This window comes from Strix aluco, chromosome Z (assembly GCF_031877795.1).
Source record: "Strix aluco isolate bStrAlu1 chromosome Z, bStrAlu1.hap1, whole genome shotgun sequence".
Classification (NCBI taxonomy): domain Eukaryota; kingdom Metazoa; phylum Chordata; class Aves; order Strigiformes; family Strigidae; genus Strix; species Strix aluco.
In genome coordinates this window covers 29013673-29029984 of record NC_133971.1, presented here as the reverse complement: position 1 = coordinate 29029984, position 16312 = coordinate 29013673, and the positions used below count along the sequence as shown (strand labels likewise).

Genomic DNA, 16312 nt, shown 5'->3' with positions numbered 1-16312 from the left:
AAGAAACCCTCCTGATCTGGCAAGCTGCCCTGATCCGGTCACAGCAGGCATTGCACAGCTGTCATTTTAGTAAAGAAGCCAAAATCAAAAAACTTTGATCAAAACAGTTATAGCACTACCAGTCACATAAGCAGACTCACTCATACTGGAAGACTAGTTAAGAAACCTATGCATGTAAAAAATAAACTCAGTCAGTACAGGCAGTCCAGCAAAAATCCCTGTGTAGATACAGCTACATGTTTCCTCTGGAGAGAATCAGTCTGCATAGGTTTGCCAGCAAAACCCCCTGAAGGTATAAGCAAGGTCTGATTCCTCTTTGTGGATCAGGCTTTGAAACTCTCCTGTAACTCCTTACCATGCTTGACAGAGAAACTCATTCATCCTTCTCCATTTAACACTATATTTCTATGATCTTCCCTTGCTGGTAACCTTCCAGGTGCAGAATCAGTGTTTAACCACATGCAGCAGCTGAGAGCTCGTTCCCCTTACAACAAACCATCTTCAGTGCCACACAGTGTTTTACAACCTCAGCATCACTGCACCCACTGCTATCAAGCATTATCTAGCCTAGCTGTCACTAAAACTTTTTATGATTATTTGTGCAACGTTATGCTGTCATAACAGTGTGCAAACCCCACGACTCGTAACTCTTACAGCAATAACAATCCTGTTTCTCAGATCAGCCTCTGAGAAACAGCCTGTAAGTTACATGACACTGACCTTGAACTACACTCTGCCCTACAGAACAGGAGAGGTGGGTTCTGCTTTTAGGCCATTTAGAAGCTGGGGAGATGTCACTTCTGCAGGCAGAAAGCACTACCTCTAGCCTCTCTGCACAGACATCTCACCAGAACAGCACTGAGAGATCCCAAAAGGCTTAGCCAGGAGAAATTAAAATCTTAGGTAAGGTAAATCACTAAATTCACACAGAAGTGAACAGAACCATGCAGTACATCCCACAAGGTGGGAAAGAACACCCAATGCTTGGAACCTGCTGATGGAAGGAAAACAGTCCTTTTTGACAACAACCACCTCCTTTTTCCTTAATCATCTCTTCAGTATCCCACTAATCTGAGTGGCACTTAAGCAGATGTTGGTTACAGATTCTGCAGGACCCCAAGAGAAAAATCCATGGAAAACACACTATTGCTTTTATTTCTTTAAAGGATGTCAAAGGTCCCAAAAGAAACTGGCAACGGACCCTCTAGGCCAAGACTTCTTAAACATACAGTCTAGTTTCAAATGACAGTACATGACAACAGAACTGAGAGGAAACCATCTTCATTCCAAGGTTTAACATATTTTAGCATACCTTTATGTACCTCTTCCTCAAACACTGTGTGCTAGGATAGTCAATACCTGTAATTTATTTTCCTTTTTCCCAAGCAAGTAAAATCACAGAAGTCTCTACTGGTTGGAGGAATGGGAACGGGTGGGACTAGCAGCCCGCAAGAACATTATTTTCACAAGACAAATAGTGCTGCCCCTCATTTGTGTTATGATGGTGTCTCCAAGCATCAGGTCTGCAGTAGGCTCTTACAAGCTAGGTACTGCAAAAGCTTCAAAAGAAGTAACTTTCTATCTGAAATACTCTGCTATGACTTGCCAGGTTAACTGAATCAACCAAAATGAAAAAGCTAAAAAAGCAGTGGCAACTCACCTCATTACCATGCACAGAATCCTATCCCCAGCCTGCCTTGACTAATTCTCCCCCTGGTCTGGTGATCAAATTCAGTAGCTAGAGTGGATGCTATCAACTAACCTAACCGAAAAGGTGTAGCTCCATGTATTTGAAGGTGATTGCAGTGAAGCCTATCAACACACCCTGAGAGAAGAAAGCTCTCATGGTGTGGGCTCACATAGCAGAAGGAAAGGAGACAGCTCTTTTCCTCATACAGCTGTACTCATGGCAAAAAAAGGGACATGGAATAGTACTAAATGCAGACTGCTGTAAAGCCATGATATTAAAACTCACAGACCTGCCAGCTGTTGCCCTAGGTTCTTCCTGCATTTTCAGAAGGACTTTTCCATGAAAAGTGTCTAATAATAGGAAAGGCTTACTGAAGGTGATGTGGACTACCACAGTAATTGTAATCACCCTGGTCTTAGTTCCAGCTCTTCAGTATCGTTAATATGCCCTTTCAGAGTTGGTCCCTGTGCCAGAATTGCTAGAGGAATTCTCTGTCAGCAAAGTGGACCACCCATCTGTTCCCTTCAGAAAGGAGGTTTTGGTGGACATTTAATCTTTCATTGTTGAGTGGTTTCACAACACAGCCTTTGCAGAGGGCAGTGACCTCTCTTGATGCTCTACAGAAGAGGTCTGCCCTCTCCTGCTCTTGAACAAGGGACACAGGCATATACACTCAGAGAGTGTAGCCTCTTGAGTTCAATCTCAGACAGAAAACCACCACTGCAGCCCAAGACCAAACAGCCTCAGGGTCACTCAAATGGCTCCACTTACTTTGCCAAGAATCCCCTGCCTTGGCAGATTTCCCCTTTTCTCAGCCTCCGGCTGGTACTGAGTTAGAGGCTACAATTATCAAGTCCTAGAGTGAGAGGGCTTGGAAGGCATCATGCCTTAAGTTCACAGAGCTCTGGTGCGAACCTTTCAGGCACAGCCTGTAACCTGAGATATCCAAGTCAAAACTGCAAGCCCTGGAGCTGACGCTGCCAGAACACACCATTAGCAAAATACCATGTCACATTCAACTTACTGCCACAAACCCATTGCACAACAGCGTGGTCTCCTGGATCACTTCAACACCTTGGATGTAGAAGACAGAAGAGAAAAAAACAGGTTCCTGAAGAGCAAAGCCCCTCAGAAATGACACCTGAAGCTCCCAGGATGCTATGTTGGGTAATTCAGTTGGACTCTTTTTCCAGAAAACAGCCCATAATTTACTATGACATAACTCGGAAGATAAACTCAAGTGGGTGCCCTTTATCTGTGCTTGAGGCAACCTACCCATACCTGTATTGTTGCTTTTGTTGTGCTGCATCATAACAACCCATTTCGGGTAACTTTCCTAACATGGGTCCTAATCTTACCTTGGTATCTGGTTCTGGTTTTGCATTGCCATGACCAGCAAACAGAAGGTCACAATCAGGCCCAAGAAACAGCTTATTGTCCACCTCAGTAACATCATACCTGCCACTGTTTTCCTGACTGGCTTGGCATGTATGTTGCTGGGAGGCTTCGAAGACTGTTTTTCATGGCTGACCCTACAATCGTACCCCCCGTCTCACTTGAGGAGGGCTCACTGGCCACTGCCATTTGGTACTGGGAGTAGTTGTATAGGTTGTTATAGTAAGGATACAGGGACGGCTGGTAAAAACTGCTGTAGTAGGTGGAGTCCACAACCAAATCAGATGTGCTCTCCAAGTGCCCTCTGCTGGGGATGGAAGGAATGTCCTGAATGAGCATCCGTCCCTCTGGAAAAGAAAAAAACAAGCCATTATGAAACAGGAGGCTCCATGAAGACCATTACCTTTCACGTTCTGATGAGCTACTACTTTTCCTGAAGGCTGAACAGAGAGTAGTAAATAGGAAGAGATGGGAGTTGAAAGGGATGTTTGGTAGAAACTCAAGTGGACTGACAACCATTCAAAGCCTGAGATCACTACCTACACACACTGCAAACTGCAAAACAGCAGACAAAACCAACTGCAGGTTAAGACAATACTCTAAGTTCTCAAGCAGCATCAATTCATCCAATGATGAGTTACACCAGCTAAGGATGCAGCCCCTTATTATTTTCAAATTCTAACAGCATGCCAAGTCTCTTATAAATCCCTGGAAGCAGAAAAACTCTAGCTACAGGATGACCCCTCTCCAGCCAGTGTCCTGCAGGTAAGAGGACACTTTCTGAACATGTCTCTAGAAAGGGCAAACAGCCAGAAGGCCGAGAGAAGCTGCAGTAGGGAAAGCACTACACGATCAGCCAAGGTGTTTCAGAAACCCACGCGCTACCTCTGAGCAACAAGGCCCTCAATCCTTGCCCAGCCTCCACACCCAAATTTAGCTCTTGTTTACCTACAAAATCACAGAGCAGAACAAGCTCCCACACCACTGGCAAAAGAGGAGGAGGAGGGGATTGCTCTTGACTTGCTGCTTGCACTCCCAAGTACCTCCAGACTGGAGGTCAGCCAACTGCACTCCCTGCAGGCTGTCCCCACAAAGGTCTGCCTCCCCTGTTGTTCCCTAAGATGGGGAGGGCTTCTCAGAGGATGTTTTAAGTCCCATTTTCCTCACTCCAGTGTCAACCACTGCCTTGCCATATTTGCAAGGATGAAAAAAGAGGGTGCTTGTTGGTACCGTTCCACAGCCAAGCTCTCTCTGACAATGCTGCATCAGCTACCTGGCCAAGTCAGACACAGCAAAAAACGACAACCTTAGAAAGACTAACCACATGGTGAATATACATTCACATATTGAACAAGGGAGCAACTGTAAATCATAACCATCCCTGCAACTCTGGTTCTAGCTTGCATCCCTGTAATCCTGCCCTGCACCAACCCTTACAGTGTTTGCAGCATAATGATCCTTTCTGCAAGGTGCTCCTGCTCTTCTCGTGATGTGGTCTGACTCTACCGTGGTGAAGAAAAGATGTGGCTTAAAGCATACTGATGAGCTCTCAAGGACTATCAGTATGGAAATGAAACAGCATGGACAGTCGACACATATGAAATAACAGCCCTAAGAGAGATGTCAGTCATCTGACTTTGCCGAGTTTGCTCTGCGTCTTTCTCTCGGTATATGTGTACCTTGGTTATTTACTTGCAAAGTGAATATGGTGGCATTTAACGGCCTCTTGAGTCATGGTTAGCAACTTCCACTGTACTCTGTATTAGCTGCACACTGGATCCAATGATCAGCTTTACCAATTATTGCCATTTACAATGCAGTTCTGTTTAACTTTTTCAGCTGTAATGAAAGCTCTCTGCAATCATGGATAGTCTCCTTCCAGGTCACTAAATTATACAGTGTCCCCATTCTGCTCTTGCTGACATTTTGTGGACATCAGTGAACTACACCCATTTATTAGCAAACAGTGTTTTATGCCTCCTGCATCTGACTTTTTTGCCATTAACCCCCATGTGAGCAAGAACCAAGCCAGCTGGCCTTTTTCATTGGGAGTACTTCTCAAATTTGCACACAGAACAGAGAAGTCTGCAATGCCACAAAGACCCTTCACAGTTTTCGTACTTCCATATTTTTATGCAATTTTATTATTGCTATTATTCTGCTTCTGGGCAGGCCTCTCTTCAAGTCCTTTTGTCTGTGCCTTTGATAAAATCAGAACTTAGACCACTGGCACTGAAAAGCCAATTCTGATAAATCACAGCACAAGCCTGACTCCTATCGCCAAGCTTAGCTCCCAAATAAAGCTGCAGTCCAATTGTTCTGCTTTTCATGCTGTAAAATAGAAGCCAAAAGCAAAATCCTCCAACACTTTTCCTGCTGGCATACAGATTTCACATGAGACAGAGATATGCAAGGCAACCAGCCACAGAACTTCTGGCAGGGCTATGCTACGCTGCACAGATATGCAATTTCTTCTGAAACCTCTGCAGTGTCTTTGTACTTGAAGTGCATCCTAAGAAGGGATAATACCTTCTGCTAAGAATACTAACACCAGGAAGATGAGGCCTCTTTACACCTACACCCAGGAAGATGAGGCTCACCTTTACACAAGAAAAGTGAGCCACTCTGAAATATCAGCAGCTAAATGGAAGAGGGGGAGAAAATAGCAGGTTTTGCTACAACTTTTGGAATTGTGTCATGCACTACGCTTCCTAACATGGGACAAGATGGGCTAGGCTAGAACAGAGACCTGCCCATAGGTACACACAAAATCATAGAAACATCCTTGATGTGTCTGTGATGTTCCAGTGGCTGGTAGTGCTATAGCTCCTTCCTGAAGAAAGACCAGTGGTGGCAGTCTTCTGCTGCATTAAGTAGGAGGAGAAAATATGCTTTTTGCCTGTTCTTTTCTCCTTCTACCTCCTGTGGTTGGAGCTACCATCATTTGCCACTGGAGATGCAAAAGGGTTGACTTGCTGACACCCATTTTTCCTTTATCTAGCCGCACAACAGCCATCAGCTGTTCAGTGCTCAGGGCTGTTACAAATCCACCAGAACAGCCCTCTGTTTCTGCCATTGCTCCACTCTCCAATAGCCTCTACAGTACTATCAGCTGCCCTCTCAAGACTCAATATTAAGTCTGTAGAGCTGGTCACCTGCTCATTCAGCCATCCATACACCCATACACATAAATCCCCAGGCAGCCTGGGGAATTTTTCTTTTATAAACACATAATTATGGAATCCATGGTCCTCATAACATCCCTGGCACACAACTTCTGAGCTGCAGCCACACCACAGGAGTGTGCCCCAGCAGATTAGCAATAAAACCAGGAGTCATGGGATAGGGGAAAGTTCAGGTGAAGGGACAGACATACCCAATTCCATACAGAACTAGGACTCCTGTGATGGTGCTGGAAAGATGGCCAGAAGAGTTAATTTTCCCTAAATCCCAAGCTACATCATGCTTCTGAAGATGGAAGGACTGGCAACATCTGACAAAAAACAGGAGAAAATTGTCACATGTTTCCACTCGCACTTTCCCCCAAATTTAGGAGATGAGATCTTCTTTGACGTCATGCTTTGGGAGAAGTCTCTGCTCTTTTCTGTAGCATCTGGAAGAGATTCTGTGCTTCACTTGGGAGAAGGGGGACATGTCATACAAGACATAACTTCATGCCATCCAGACTGTAGGTGGTTGTCATGTCAGACCAGGTCAAAGCACCCCATGGGTTACTTGAACCAGTCAGCCTGAGGGAAGGATGCCTCTGAAGAGCTGAGCTCTTGCAGGTCTTCAGTGACTCTGGCATGGTCAAGGGCAGGTCTGCAGTCCAGTTATATGCTTTTACCCCATCCAACCTGGCTGAATCAAGTCATCTCCTACTACTAATGCATACATTGTACATATACAACACATATGGAACATACACAACTATAAATACATTTGGGGGAAAGAGTTTCGCTATTAATGACAAAAGCCCTGAAAGACTTGACTTTTTTCCTGAGCAATGAAAGCTCAGGAAGAAAAGTAGGTCAGACCAGCCAGTACCTGCATGGGATACCTTCAAAGACATGCTAAGGACCGAGGGGAGCAGAATTAAAGGCCAAAGAACCATGCTAAACCGTCCTAGGGATAAAACAAGGCACTTGGGATATCTCCCAGAGATTTCATGTTTATCATATTCCCAGGCAGTTTTTGCCCTATCCATGCAGGTTCCCTTCAGCTGAAGTCTGCTAGCCAGCTGGCAGGCAAGCACACTGCTTCTGGGCTGCAGCATCCTCAGGCACAGCCACTGTTTGCAGAACAGGGCAGATCTACTGGAAGCAATGGCTGTAAGTACACATTAACTAGCTGGGGCTCCTCTGATTGGTCTTTGGTCTGTACCTGTAATTCCTGACTCCCACCTACAGGCTGAACCTTCCTACAGCCTTGCCTCCAGCTGCTCAATGAGCAAGGTGTCCTCCTCAACAGATGCTGTCAGACCATGGCTGTTTTCCACCAGCAAGGAGAGAATACCAAGGTTAAGAAAGCAGCTTTCAGCTGGTGGGTTTTGTGGGTTTTTTTCTTCCCAAAAGTAATTCAACACAGCTGAATGGCTTTGCTGGCAAGGAGAGGGTCCTCCTCTGCCTCAGAGCTTGCTGCATTACAACACCTGCACAGAAGTGACAGCCCTAAGGTTCATTGCTCTAAGGGGAGCAATTTTCAAGAGGAATTAAGCTCTCAACAAGGCAACTGCTCCTCTGCCCCTCCACCTGCCCTTTAAAAAGGGGGCTGCTGCAGGAGCTGGGCTCATGCCTTGGTTGTCTTCACCCTTTACATGGAAAAACTGGGAGGACTCCTGGGTCTTTGCCCTGTCACTAGCCACAAATTTTAACATTTTGCAAGTTGCAAACATGACATGATTAAAAATACAGGACTGAACCTGTACAAGAAGGAACAGAAATTAGAAGAGCAAACCAAAAAAGAGGGGTTAAAGTTCTTGCTCAGTTTTTGGAACACCAAATCTACAATGTAGGGCCATCAGAGGCTCTCCATATGCAAGCAACACTCTTGCAGTGAGACGACAGTATCCCCTCATGCAGTTGTGCCCTTGGATCTCGAAGCTCCTTTCTATGTCTCTACTAATTCCTGTAGAAAACCGATGCTACTTTTTTTGCACTATGTACACAGTGTGAAATATGGCCCACTCTTTCATAGAAGATCAATATGATGTACGATAAATACTGTTATTGATCTTGCAGTGTTGTAGACGACTCTCCAGCTCTATGGCATATTAATAGTAGTTAACCAGTAATTCATTTCAGGACGGCTGGGATTTCTTTTAAGGAAGGTGAGTTCTTGGGGTCAGCAACACACATGGGTCTTATACATTTAGTAACCTATGAGGGAGTCCTGCCTTTACTTTGCAGACCATGGTGAAAAACAGTGGTCCAATCCTCAGTTAATGTAAACCAGTCTCAGGCCATTTACTTCAATAAAGCTATGGCAATTTACACGAATTGCAGATGTGCATGGCAGAATCAACGCAGAAGCCAGTATATAGATCATTTTTTCCCTTCTTACTTTTTTGGGAGTCAGGGAATTTACAGGAATTTCTATCATCATCTCTATCTCACAGATGCAAACATATTTTTAAGAATACACACCGAGAAATGCAAACATTGAACTTCAGTCTGTAACAGTCACTCATTCTGTACATAAGCATGGAGTACTTTCTATTCCTACTGGTACTGTTAAGGGCTAGTTATACATCTTATTATACACTGATAATACTAATTTAAACAGGCCTGGGCGAGCCTCTGATGCTGAGGTCAAATGGCACAGAGTCCATACTATTAGACTTTCTCAGCATCTAAAACAGGATGACAGCACCAAATTGCCTACTGGGAATGGTTACTGGATGACAATCGGGAATCTGGGTGAGAATATTAGTCAGCTTGGGATTGATGAACACCAGGAACTGTTTTAAAAATCAGGATAGCACATACAGTCATGTTTCAATGTCTGGGAGCATGCAGTGGCACAGTTCAATCTTCTCACAACAGCTGATTAGTCTCCATCTGATTGTGTATTTCAGAAAAAGGATTCTGTATATGCAGTGTGGCAATTAAGAGAATTTCACTGCCCACATTTATGGAGTTCTTACATACACCTATTGTTAGCAGTTTTATTTCTTTTATGTCTACAGAGACTCTACACACACATGCTGTTGAAAATGCAGAACTGTGACTACTCAAGTAACACATTTACTCAAGGAGCAGTAAGGCATAGCCATTACCCACTGAGCAGAGTTCAGCTTCTGCTAGTTTACATTTCCTGTAGTGTTCAATTCAGAGTGACTGTTTTCATCACTGCAGTGTTAGTATCTTCCTGCAAGCCAGTCTCTGTGGCAGGAGACAGCTATGCCATTAAAATGCCCAAAATTAATTATTCAGTCAGGAAACACTTGCCTTCAGACCTCAAAAGAGTCTTGGATCCACACCTGACAATTTCACCTCGCTCAGTATATAAAGCATCAGTAGACTCCTATTAACTGGTTTGGCAATATTAAGTCTCACAATGCGTTAGTTCATGTTGGCTCTGAGGTCGGACAGTAGCCTTGAATGCGGCTGATGTGCAATCACTCCCTAACATCATAATCAGAAACACTGGAACGATATGTTTCTCCCACCAGACAATCATGACAGAGCTATTTCAGATGTCAAAGAAAGCTGGCACCATTACTTACTTTCTGCTGAGACACTCTGCCTCCCAAGGAACAAAATGCACACACTTGTTCTGCCTTTGCGAGGAGTATTTCTGTTCCCTTCTCATTCAAAGTTGTGGATTATGTTTGGTTTCAGTGCTGAACTTTTAGCTTGCTATAAAGTTAATGTGCTAGACAATGTTCATTCCAGGCAAGGCTGTGGGACTGTGTATTTTCTGCCACCCCCAAAAAAGGCCATTATCTGTAATTACCCATTACCATGCATAATTATTTCTTCTATTCTGGTCTATGGCCCCCAGGACTTTATGCTGTTACAGCTCACTGCATTATCTTATCAAATTTGTTAAGGAAGCTTTTTTGACCTTTAAAGCACTTGTCACAGCACATACAATAGCCGGCAGTAAATTGTCTAAGCATGTAGTGTGTGATTTATTATTTGCACCCTGCATAGTGATACCATACAAAATACTATACGCTAACACCTTCCCTATTCCCATTTTCTGCTTTAGCTAAAATGAGAAGAAAGGAAGCCTCTTTAGTAAGAGAAGGAAGGTAATAGGAAGAGGCTGGAGTCTCTCAATGGGAATTTGAGCAACATGACAGCAACACATGACTAAATGTGAACATCAGGCTCTAGAGAAGGTCCCAGCTGCTCTCCTCTCCAATGTCACATTTTCTTTTTCTCCTCTCCCTCCACACGGTCTGATTCCATCCTTTCAACTTTTTTCACACCTACGTAACTCTGCTGAGCCTTACTCTTTCACATAGAATCTCATTTGCTGCTCCTTCAGTAAGCAGAGAGGGAGCTTTAAAGACACCTACCCCCCAGCCCCCAACCATTTACAGCTTCTGTCAATGCAGTACAGGTTCCTAAAAGACAAATTTGGTCCAATATGAGATTCACAGGGATTGTCCTTTATGGATACTGATGTGAGTGTGCAAAGCGACAGGTTTTCGTCTCCACTGCTCTCAAAGCTCACAGTGAAGGACCAGACACTGACCTGCATCCCAGTACCATTTACTTCAACCAACAGCCTCACCGCACTATGAGTCCATGCACTATGTCCCTCTTCTTTGTAAGGACACTGGAATCGGACACTACAGAGAAGCAAGGCTCTCAAGAAAGTAAGACAGCTGACTCCCTGCACCCTGATTTTTGTTTTCCCCTTAGTCCTCTTTTTATCAGTATACTCCTAAGGGTGCTTTATCTTAAAACCTCTCTTTCAGGAGCTTATACGTATAAAACTCTCAACCCACATCCCTATCTGAAAAAGAGGTATTAAAGAGATTATCATTTAGCAAATTCTAGTAAAACAATAATTTTTATGCTTTTGAACTGTGTAATTAAATTAACTCCCCAAACACAAGAAAATCTGAGATACTTTTCTGTCATCATGACAAATAAAAGGAAACATCAAGGATCAGGTACTCACTTTGGACTAAACACGCACAGTATAAACTGCTGTAGCACATGGTATGCAGAATCAGGCCTTTCAGATCTGCCAGTGCAAACTTTCTCCCTGAAAGCAGAGTGAAAAAATAGGAACCCTGGACTCCTAAATGCATCCCTGAATTCAGGCCCTAAGAGATGACTACATGAGCCACTGCTGTGAAGACAAAATCCTTCTCCACGCTTCTGCACAGTCTGCAGACCTCTGGCCCATCGCTCTGTGACAGCTCTCAGGCAGCAGGGAGGTGGAGACTTTAACAGTGGTACAAGGAAGAGAGAGTCAGCCTGCCTTCGAGATGAGCCAACAATTACAGGTGAAGAGCAGGGTCTGCAGAGTAGGAGGAAAGCTTGCGCTTGCACCCCTATCCTGGAGCCTGGTTTCTGAGATGTATGGGGCTGCCCTACTCTCATTCACCTATGGAAAACTACCTCTGCAGTCCTCCCAATTGTTTTGACCAGAAAACTTTTGAGAAAAGCATGTTTTTTCGTCCCTCCTGCAATTGCCAATAATGCTACGACCCCATCTCGAGCTCAAATGCCAAATCCAGTGGTTCTTTTTCCTTCTTGTTCAGGATCACCTGCCCAAACAGCCCTGCATGCCTAGCTGAGCTCCAACTAGCATCTATTAGAGGGGGAGGTCAAAAAATCTGTTATCAGCCATATCAGATGCGTGGGCTAAAAGCAGCTGTGTCTTCAGGCTACAGAGCATAAATTATAGCCAAAACAGCTTATTGCCACCACAGTCCATAGGTACCTCTCTGACCATACCCAGGGAACACAACTGCTCAGCAGATAAGCCTTTCTTCTCAAAGCAGAAATACCCATTTAAAAAAAGAAAAAAATGCACATCCAACAACTCTGAACCTCTTGCAGGTTCCTGGCCTTTTCCCTGGAGCTGAAGAACACAGGGACCAATCCACCCCATCTCCTTATCACTGCTATGCCTTGCCCAGGCACTTATCACCTGACAACTCCTACCACACTTTTCACCTCTTCCCACCATACCAAGGCAAAAAAAACAGTCACTGCACCTTTCCTGCAGTGGCTCTCTGACAGCTAGGGCAGAGTCAGGGTGTTCCGCAACACCCCTCACCGGATGAAGCAGCTGGACTATGAGTTCAGTCAGTGTTATCAATGAGGAGCAGGCATAATGGCAGCAGTGTCAGCAAGTGAAGGGTACGCATCCTCAGGGCAGAAGACAGTTTTATCTGCCAAGACATCAATGGCTTCACTCTCCTGTTTCTCAAGGGTTACTGCCAAAACAATATTAATTTTCACCCTAAAGGAATAATTACTTTTTTCTTCCCTCTAGAAATAACGCAGGAGTCGTCATCTGAGCAAAGTGGAATAAGCTTTTCCAGTTCCATCTATAAAGGGCTAAACCAGTCCTAGGTGGGACAGCACATCTTACCATTTGCCAGAAAGAGGCACTCTAAATCAAGAGTTAAGCAACAAGGACAGCACACTTCAAGAAAATCTGGGAGATCCCAGAATTAAGGCTGTTCCTTATTGTCTTGCTTGAGCTCCATGGTGGACGCACTCAACACAGAAGCTTTTTGTGGCATTCTGCATCCATGTGATGCTTCTGTCACAATGTCAAAACCCATCCCATGAAATGACATTGGAAACCTCATGTTGAGCTGGTCTAGTTTGGCAAAGGCACAGTGATTCAGAACAACCATATGGGGATTAATTATATTTTAGATGAGGGGGGTCACTAAAGAGCAAAATAAACTGCTCTCTCTCACCTCAGAACATGTTTTCTTGTCTTTTAATCATTTCTGTGTCTCCTGCCTGAGCTCTTCCAAGTTCAAGCCCAGGTGTGCTGGTTCGGACCATGGCTCTATTCCCACCACCAGCTATAAATAGAAACCTAGGGAACACTACGAAGAGGACAAACAAACATGATACCTCCCTCGCCCCCTCTCCCAGTGTCCCATCATTTTTGGCTCAGTGACATTCCTTAGCCTGGTGTGGTATGCTTACTTAATAACGACCTCCCTTCCAATATCCATCAAGAGTCCACTTTCCTGTATGTACAATGTCACCAGGGAAGGAGTCCCACCAGTCCCACAGGCACCTCACCAATTTCAGGCACAGAAGACACCAAGTCTCCTTCCCATAATCACAGGTCTGTCTGAAGGGGCTGTACCAGTCCTTAGTCATCCTTTTCCATCGGGAACCACTAACATTCAGCATAGTACCCTCATGGCCACCAGCTCCTCTGCAGTGACAATGTTGCCCACGGGCAGACTCTGTTTTTCACTTCTGGCATGGGTTAAAGTGGCTCTTGCTTGCACATGACCAACCATCTAGTCAAGCCGTCCTGTAGTCCACTTCTGTCTTCTCTACTGTGTGCTGGTCCATGAACCTTTCTATGACCTACCAAGATGCCCTGTGGCGACTGCAGGCTTGCTTCCAAGATACCAGTGGGAAGATCACACAGATTACAGGCAGGAGCAAGTCCCTCTGAGACTTCTCCAGAAACACTACCACATTAGCTTTCCCACTCAAACCTGCATTTTCAGTCTGAAAGGATCATCCTTCTTAAAACCATGTAACACATACAATACTGATTTTCTGTCAATTCAGTTTCCTAATCAAGATGTCAGCGGATAAAAAAATCAAATGCTTTGCAGAATTTGACTGCATCAGTATGTCACTTTGTCAAGAAATTCTGTAACGATAAAAGATTACTAACTTGACAGAATCCTTTACCCATAAACTTCTGTTAATTCACATTGTGTGAGCATCCGTTAACAGCTGCATTTCTCCCCCTCCCACACATTTCAGTCTGCTGTGGACTGTTCTGCTGTTTTCACAAAAACTGATGTCAGGCCAATGGATTTGTAGCCACTCATCCTACCACACTTGCTTTTCTTAAACACTGGCATGACACCAGCCTTCTTCTTCTTAAACACTGGCATCACATCAGCTTTCTTCCAGGCCTTAGGAATTTTTCAGTGTTAAAAGACTTACTGGAAATCAGCATTAATAGACCAGAGAGATCCTCAGCCAAGTTTTCTGTTGTTGTGGGTTTTTTTTTAAAAATACTGCATGCAAGTAATCCAATCCTGCTGATTTCAGTTACTGCTGGAAATGAAAGCAGAATGTCACCATCTCCATATACAGCAACATCATCTGCCTTTCTTCAAAGCAAAGATCAGAAAAAATTATTGAGCATTTCTTCCTCTCTTCCACATGTAAAATTATTATCCCATAATGGGTCAAATGCCTGTTAACTCTATGTGTGTGCATTCCTAAATACAACTAAAAAACCTCCCAAAGTTAGGATTTTTAGTTAATTTTAAACTTAACACAAACAGGTTTTTTTCAAAGGAAAATGTGATTTGGGAGAAAAAAACAAGGAGGAAGAAATCCCAGCCAGAAGACTGCTTGGAATAAGTTTCCCAGTCATACACACAGCCCCAGTCCAGCTCCAGCTAAGAGGAGCTGAAATACCACCACTGATTTCAGTAGAACTGGAGAGGGCACATTTGTTCACATTTAGCATACACTTAATAAAAATGATCTGCTGCAAACATTTAGCATGGAACTTAAAAATTCTCCTAATACAGCTGAAGAAATAAAACCTACAGAAAATAATTTTTATTTCCACACTTAATGCAAGCTTCAGGCCCTCAATAAGATGTCTACAGCAGCAAATTCCACTTTCAACATCTTCTGCCACTGACTAGAGTAGAGTAATTGATCTTTTTATGTGAGCTAGGGTCAATGCTTGTTCTTTCTTTACTTGCACTTTTGGTCTTTATAATACAGCTACAGTGATCATATTCAAATCTTTATTGGCAAAAAAAAATGGTTTTAGTCAAGAAAAAGTGTTCAATATCTTTGAACATGGCTTTGAATCTGTGAAGATGCTAGGCACTATTTTAATGTTCCAGCATATGTTTGTCCATGCTGAACTGAGACAGCAGGATTATTTACACATCTAAAATCAGTAGCATGCAAAACCAATAAAATTAGTGCTTCAGAAAATTAGGAACATGAGAAACGAGTGCCATTTTCAACCTTCAGTATAACAGCAGGGAGTATGACTACTATGTGTACATATATATATATATGTTATTAGTCATCTTGAGATATCTGATTTGAGAAAGAAATTTACAAACATTGAAGTCGTTGCATTCAGACATCCAACATGTTACACAAGTGTGTAACAGAAGTAAAACTTAAAATCAACACAACTTTCAAAAAAATAGAGGAACAAATTAAAAGAGAAAAGGAAATTAGGAAAGAAATCCAGATTTCTAGACAGTGATGGAAAACAGCCCAGACACCTGGCAGGCACAAAGAAGCAAACTGAGAGGTGGAGAAAGAAACTCTGTATGGATTAAACATAAAGGGATTTAAGTCATTAACAAGAGATCAAAGAGAACACTAGAAGGGAGGGAAGGCTTTACAAGTGTCTGAGATAGGAGACCTTGGAGGAAATATGACTGGGATAAAATCATTACGGCTCACACTAAAAATAATAAAGGGAGTAGGACGATGGTTGGAATTAGCTGGAGTCCATCCTAGGTTATAAGCTATATGATGACAGAAACCCAAAAGGTTTCTAAAAAAGACCAACTAGAAATAACAGGAGGGCTTTTTCACCCTGTCTACCTAATACGTGATGGAAAAACTAATATCAGGAGTGGTAAAGAACCATTGTAGACACCCACTGGGCTTGAGCAAGTAAGCAAAAATCATGTGCAGGTGCATCACTTTTTACATGATTGCGAGTGTTGCATGGATCCAACAACATTTGCACTCACAAAATCTGCTTCCATGCAAATGCAAAGTGATCACTAATTAATTCTGTTCACACAGAGCTAGTAGACAGAAATGCACAGCGACTGGAACTACAGTGGCTTACATCTGCTGACATTCATTTGTGCCCATGACTATAGGCATCCAAGTCAGCAAATAGTGGCCTATGCTGAAAGCAGAAATAGTACAGATAGAGACTAAAGACAGGAATTTAAAAAAAAAAAACCATAAAATAATTAGACATCCAACCTCATTGCAAAGTAAGAGAAGCTCAGTGCTTCTCTGGAGCTGACCC

General features: G+C 43.4%; 1 protein-coding gene across 1 annotated transcript in view; it reads right to left on the bottom strand.

The window, feature by feature from the left end:
* The window catches only part of DMRT1 (doublesex and mab-3 related transcription factor 1), a 60873-nt gene that overhangs the window by 33856 nt on the left and 10705 nt on the right, over positions 1-16312 (bottom strand). The window contains exon 3 of the mRNA XM_074812428.1: positions 3149-3432. Coding sequence (XP_074668529.1) covers positions 3149-3432 — 284 coding nt within the window. The remainder of the gene's footprint in view (positions 1-3148; positions 3433-16312) is intronic.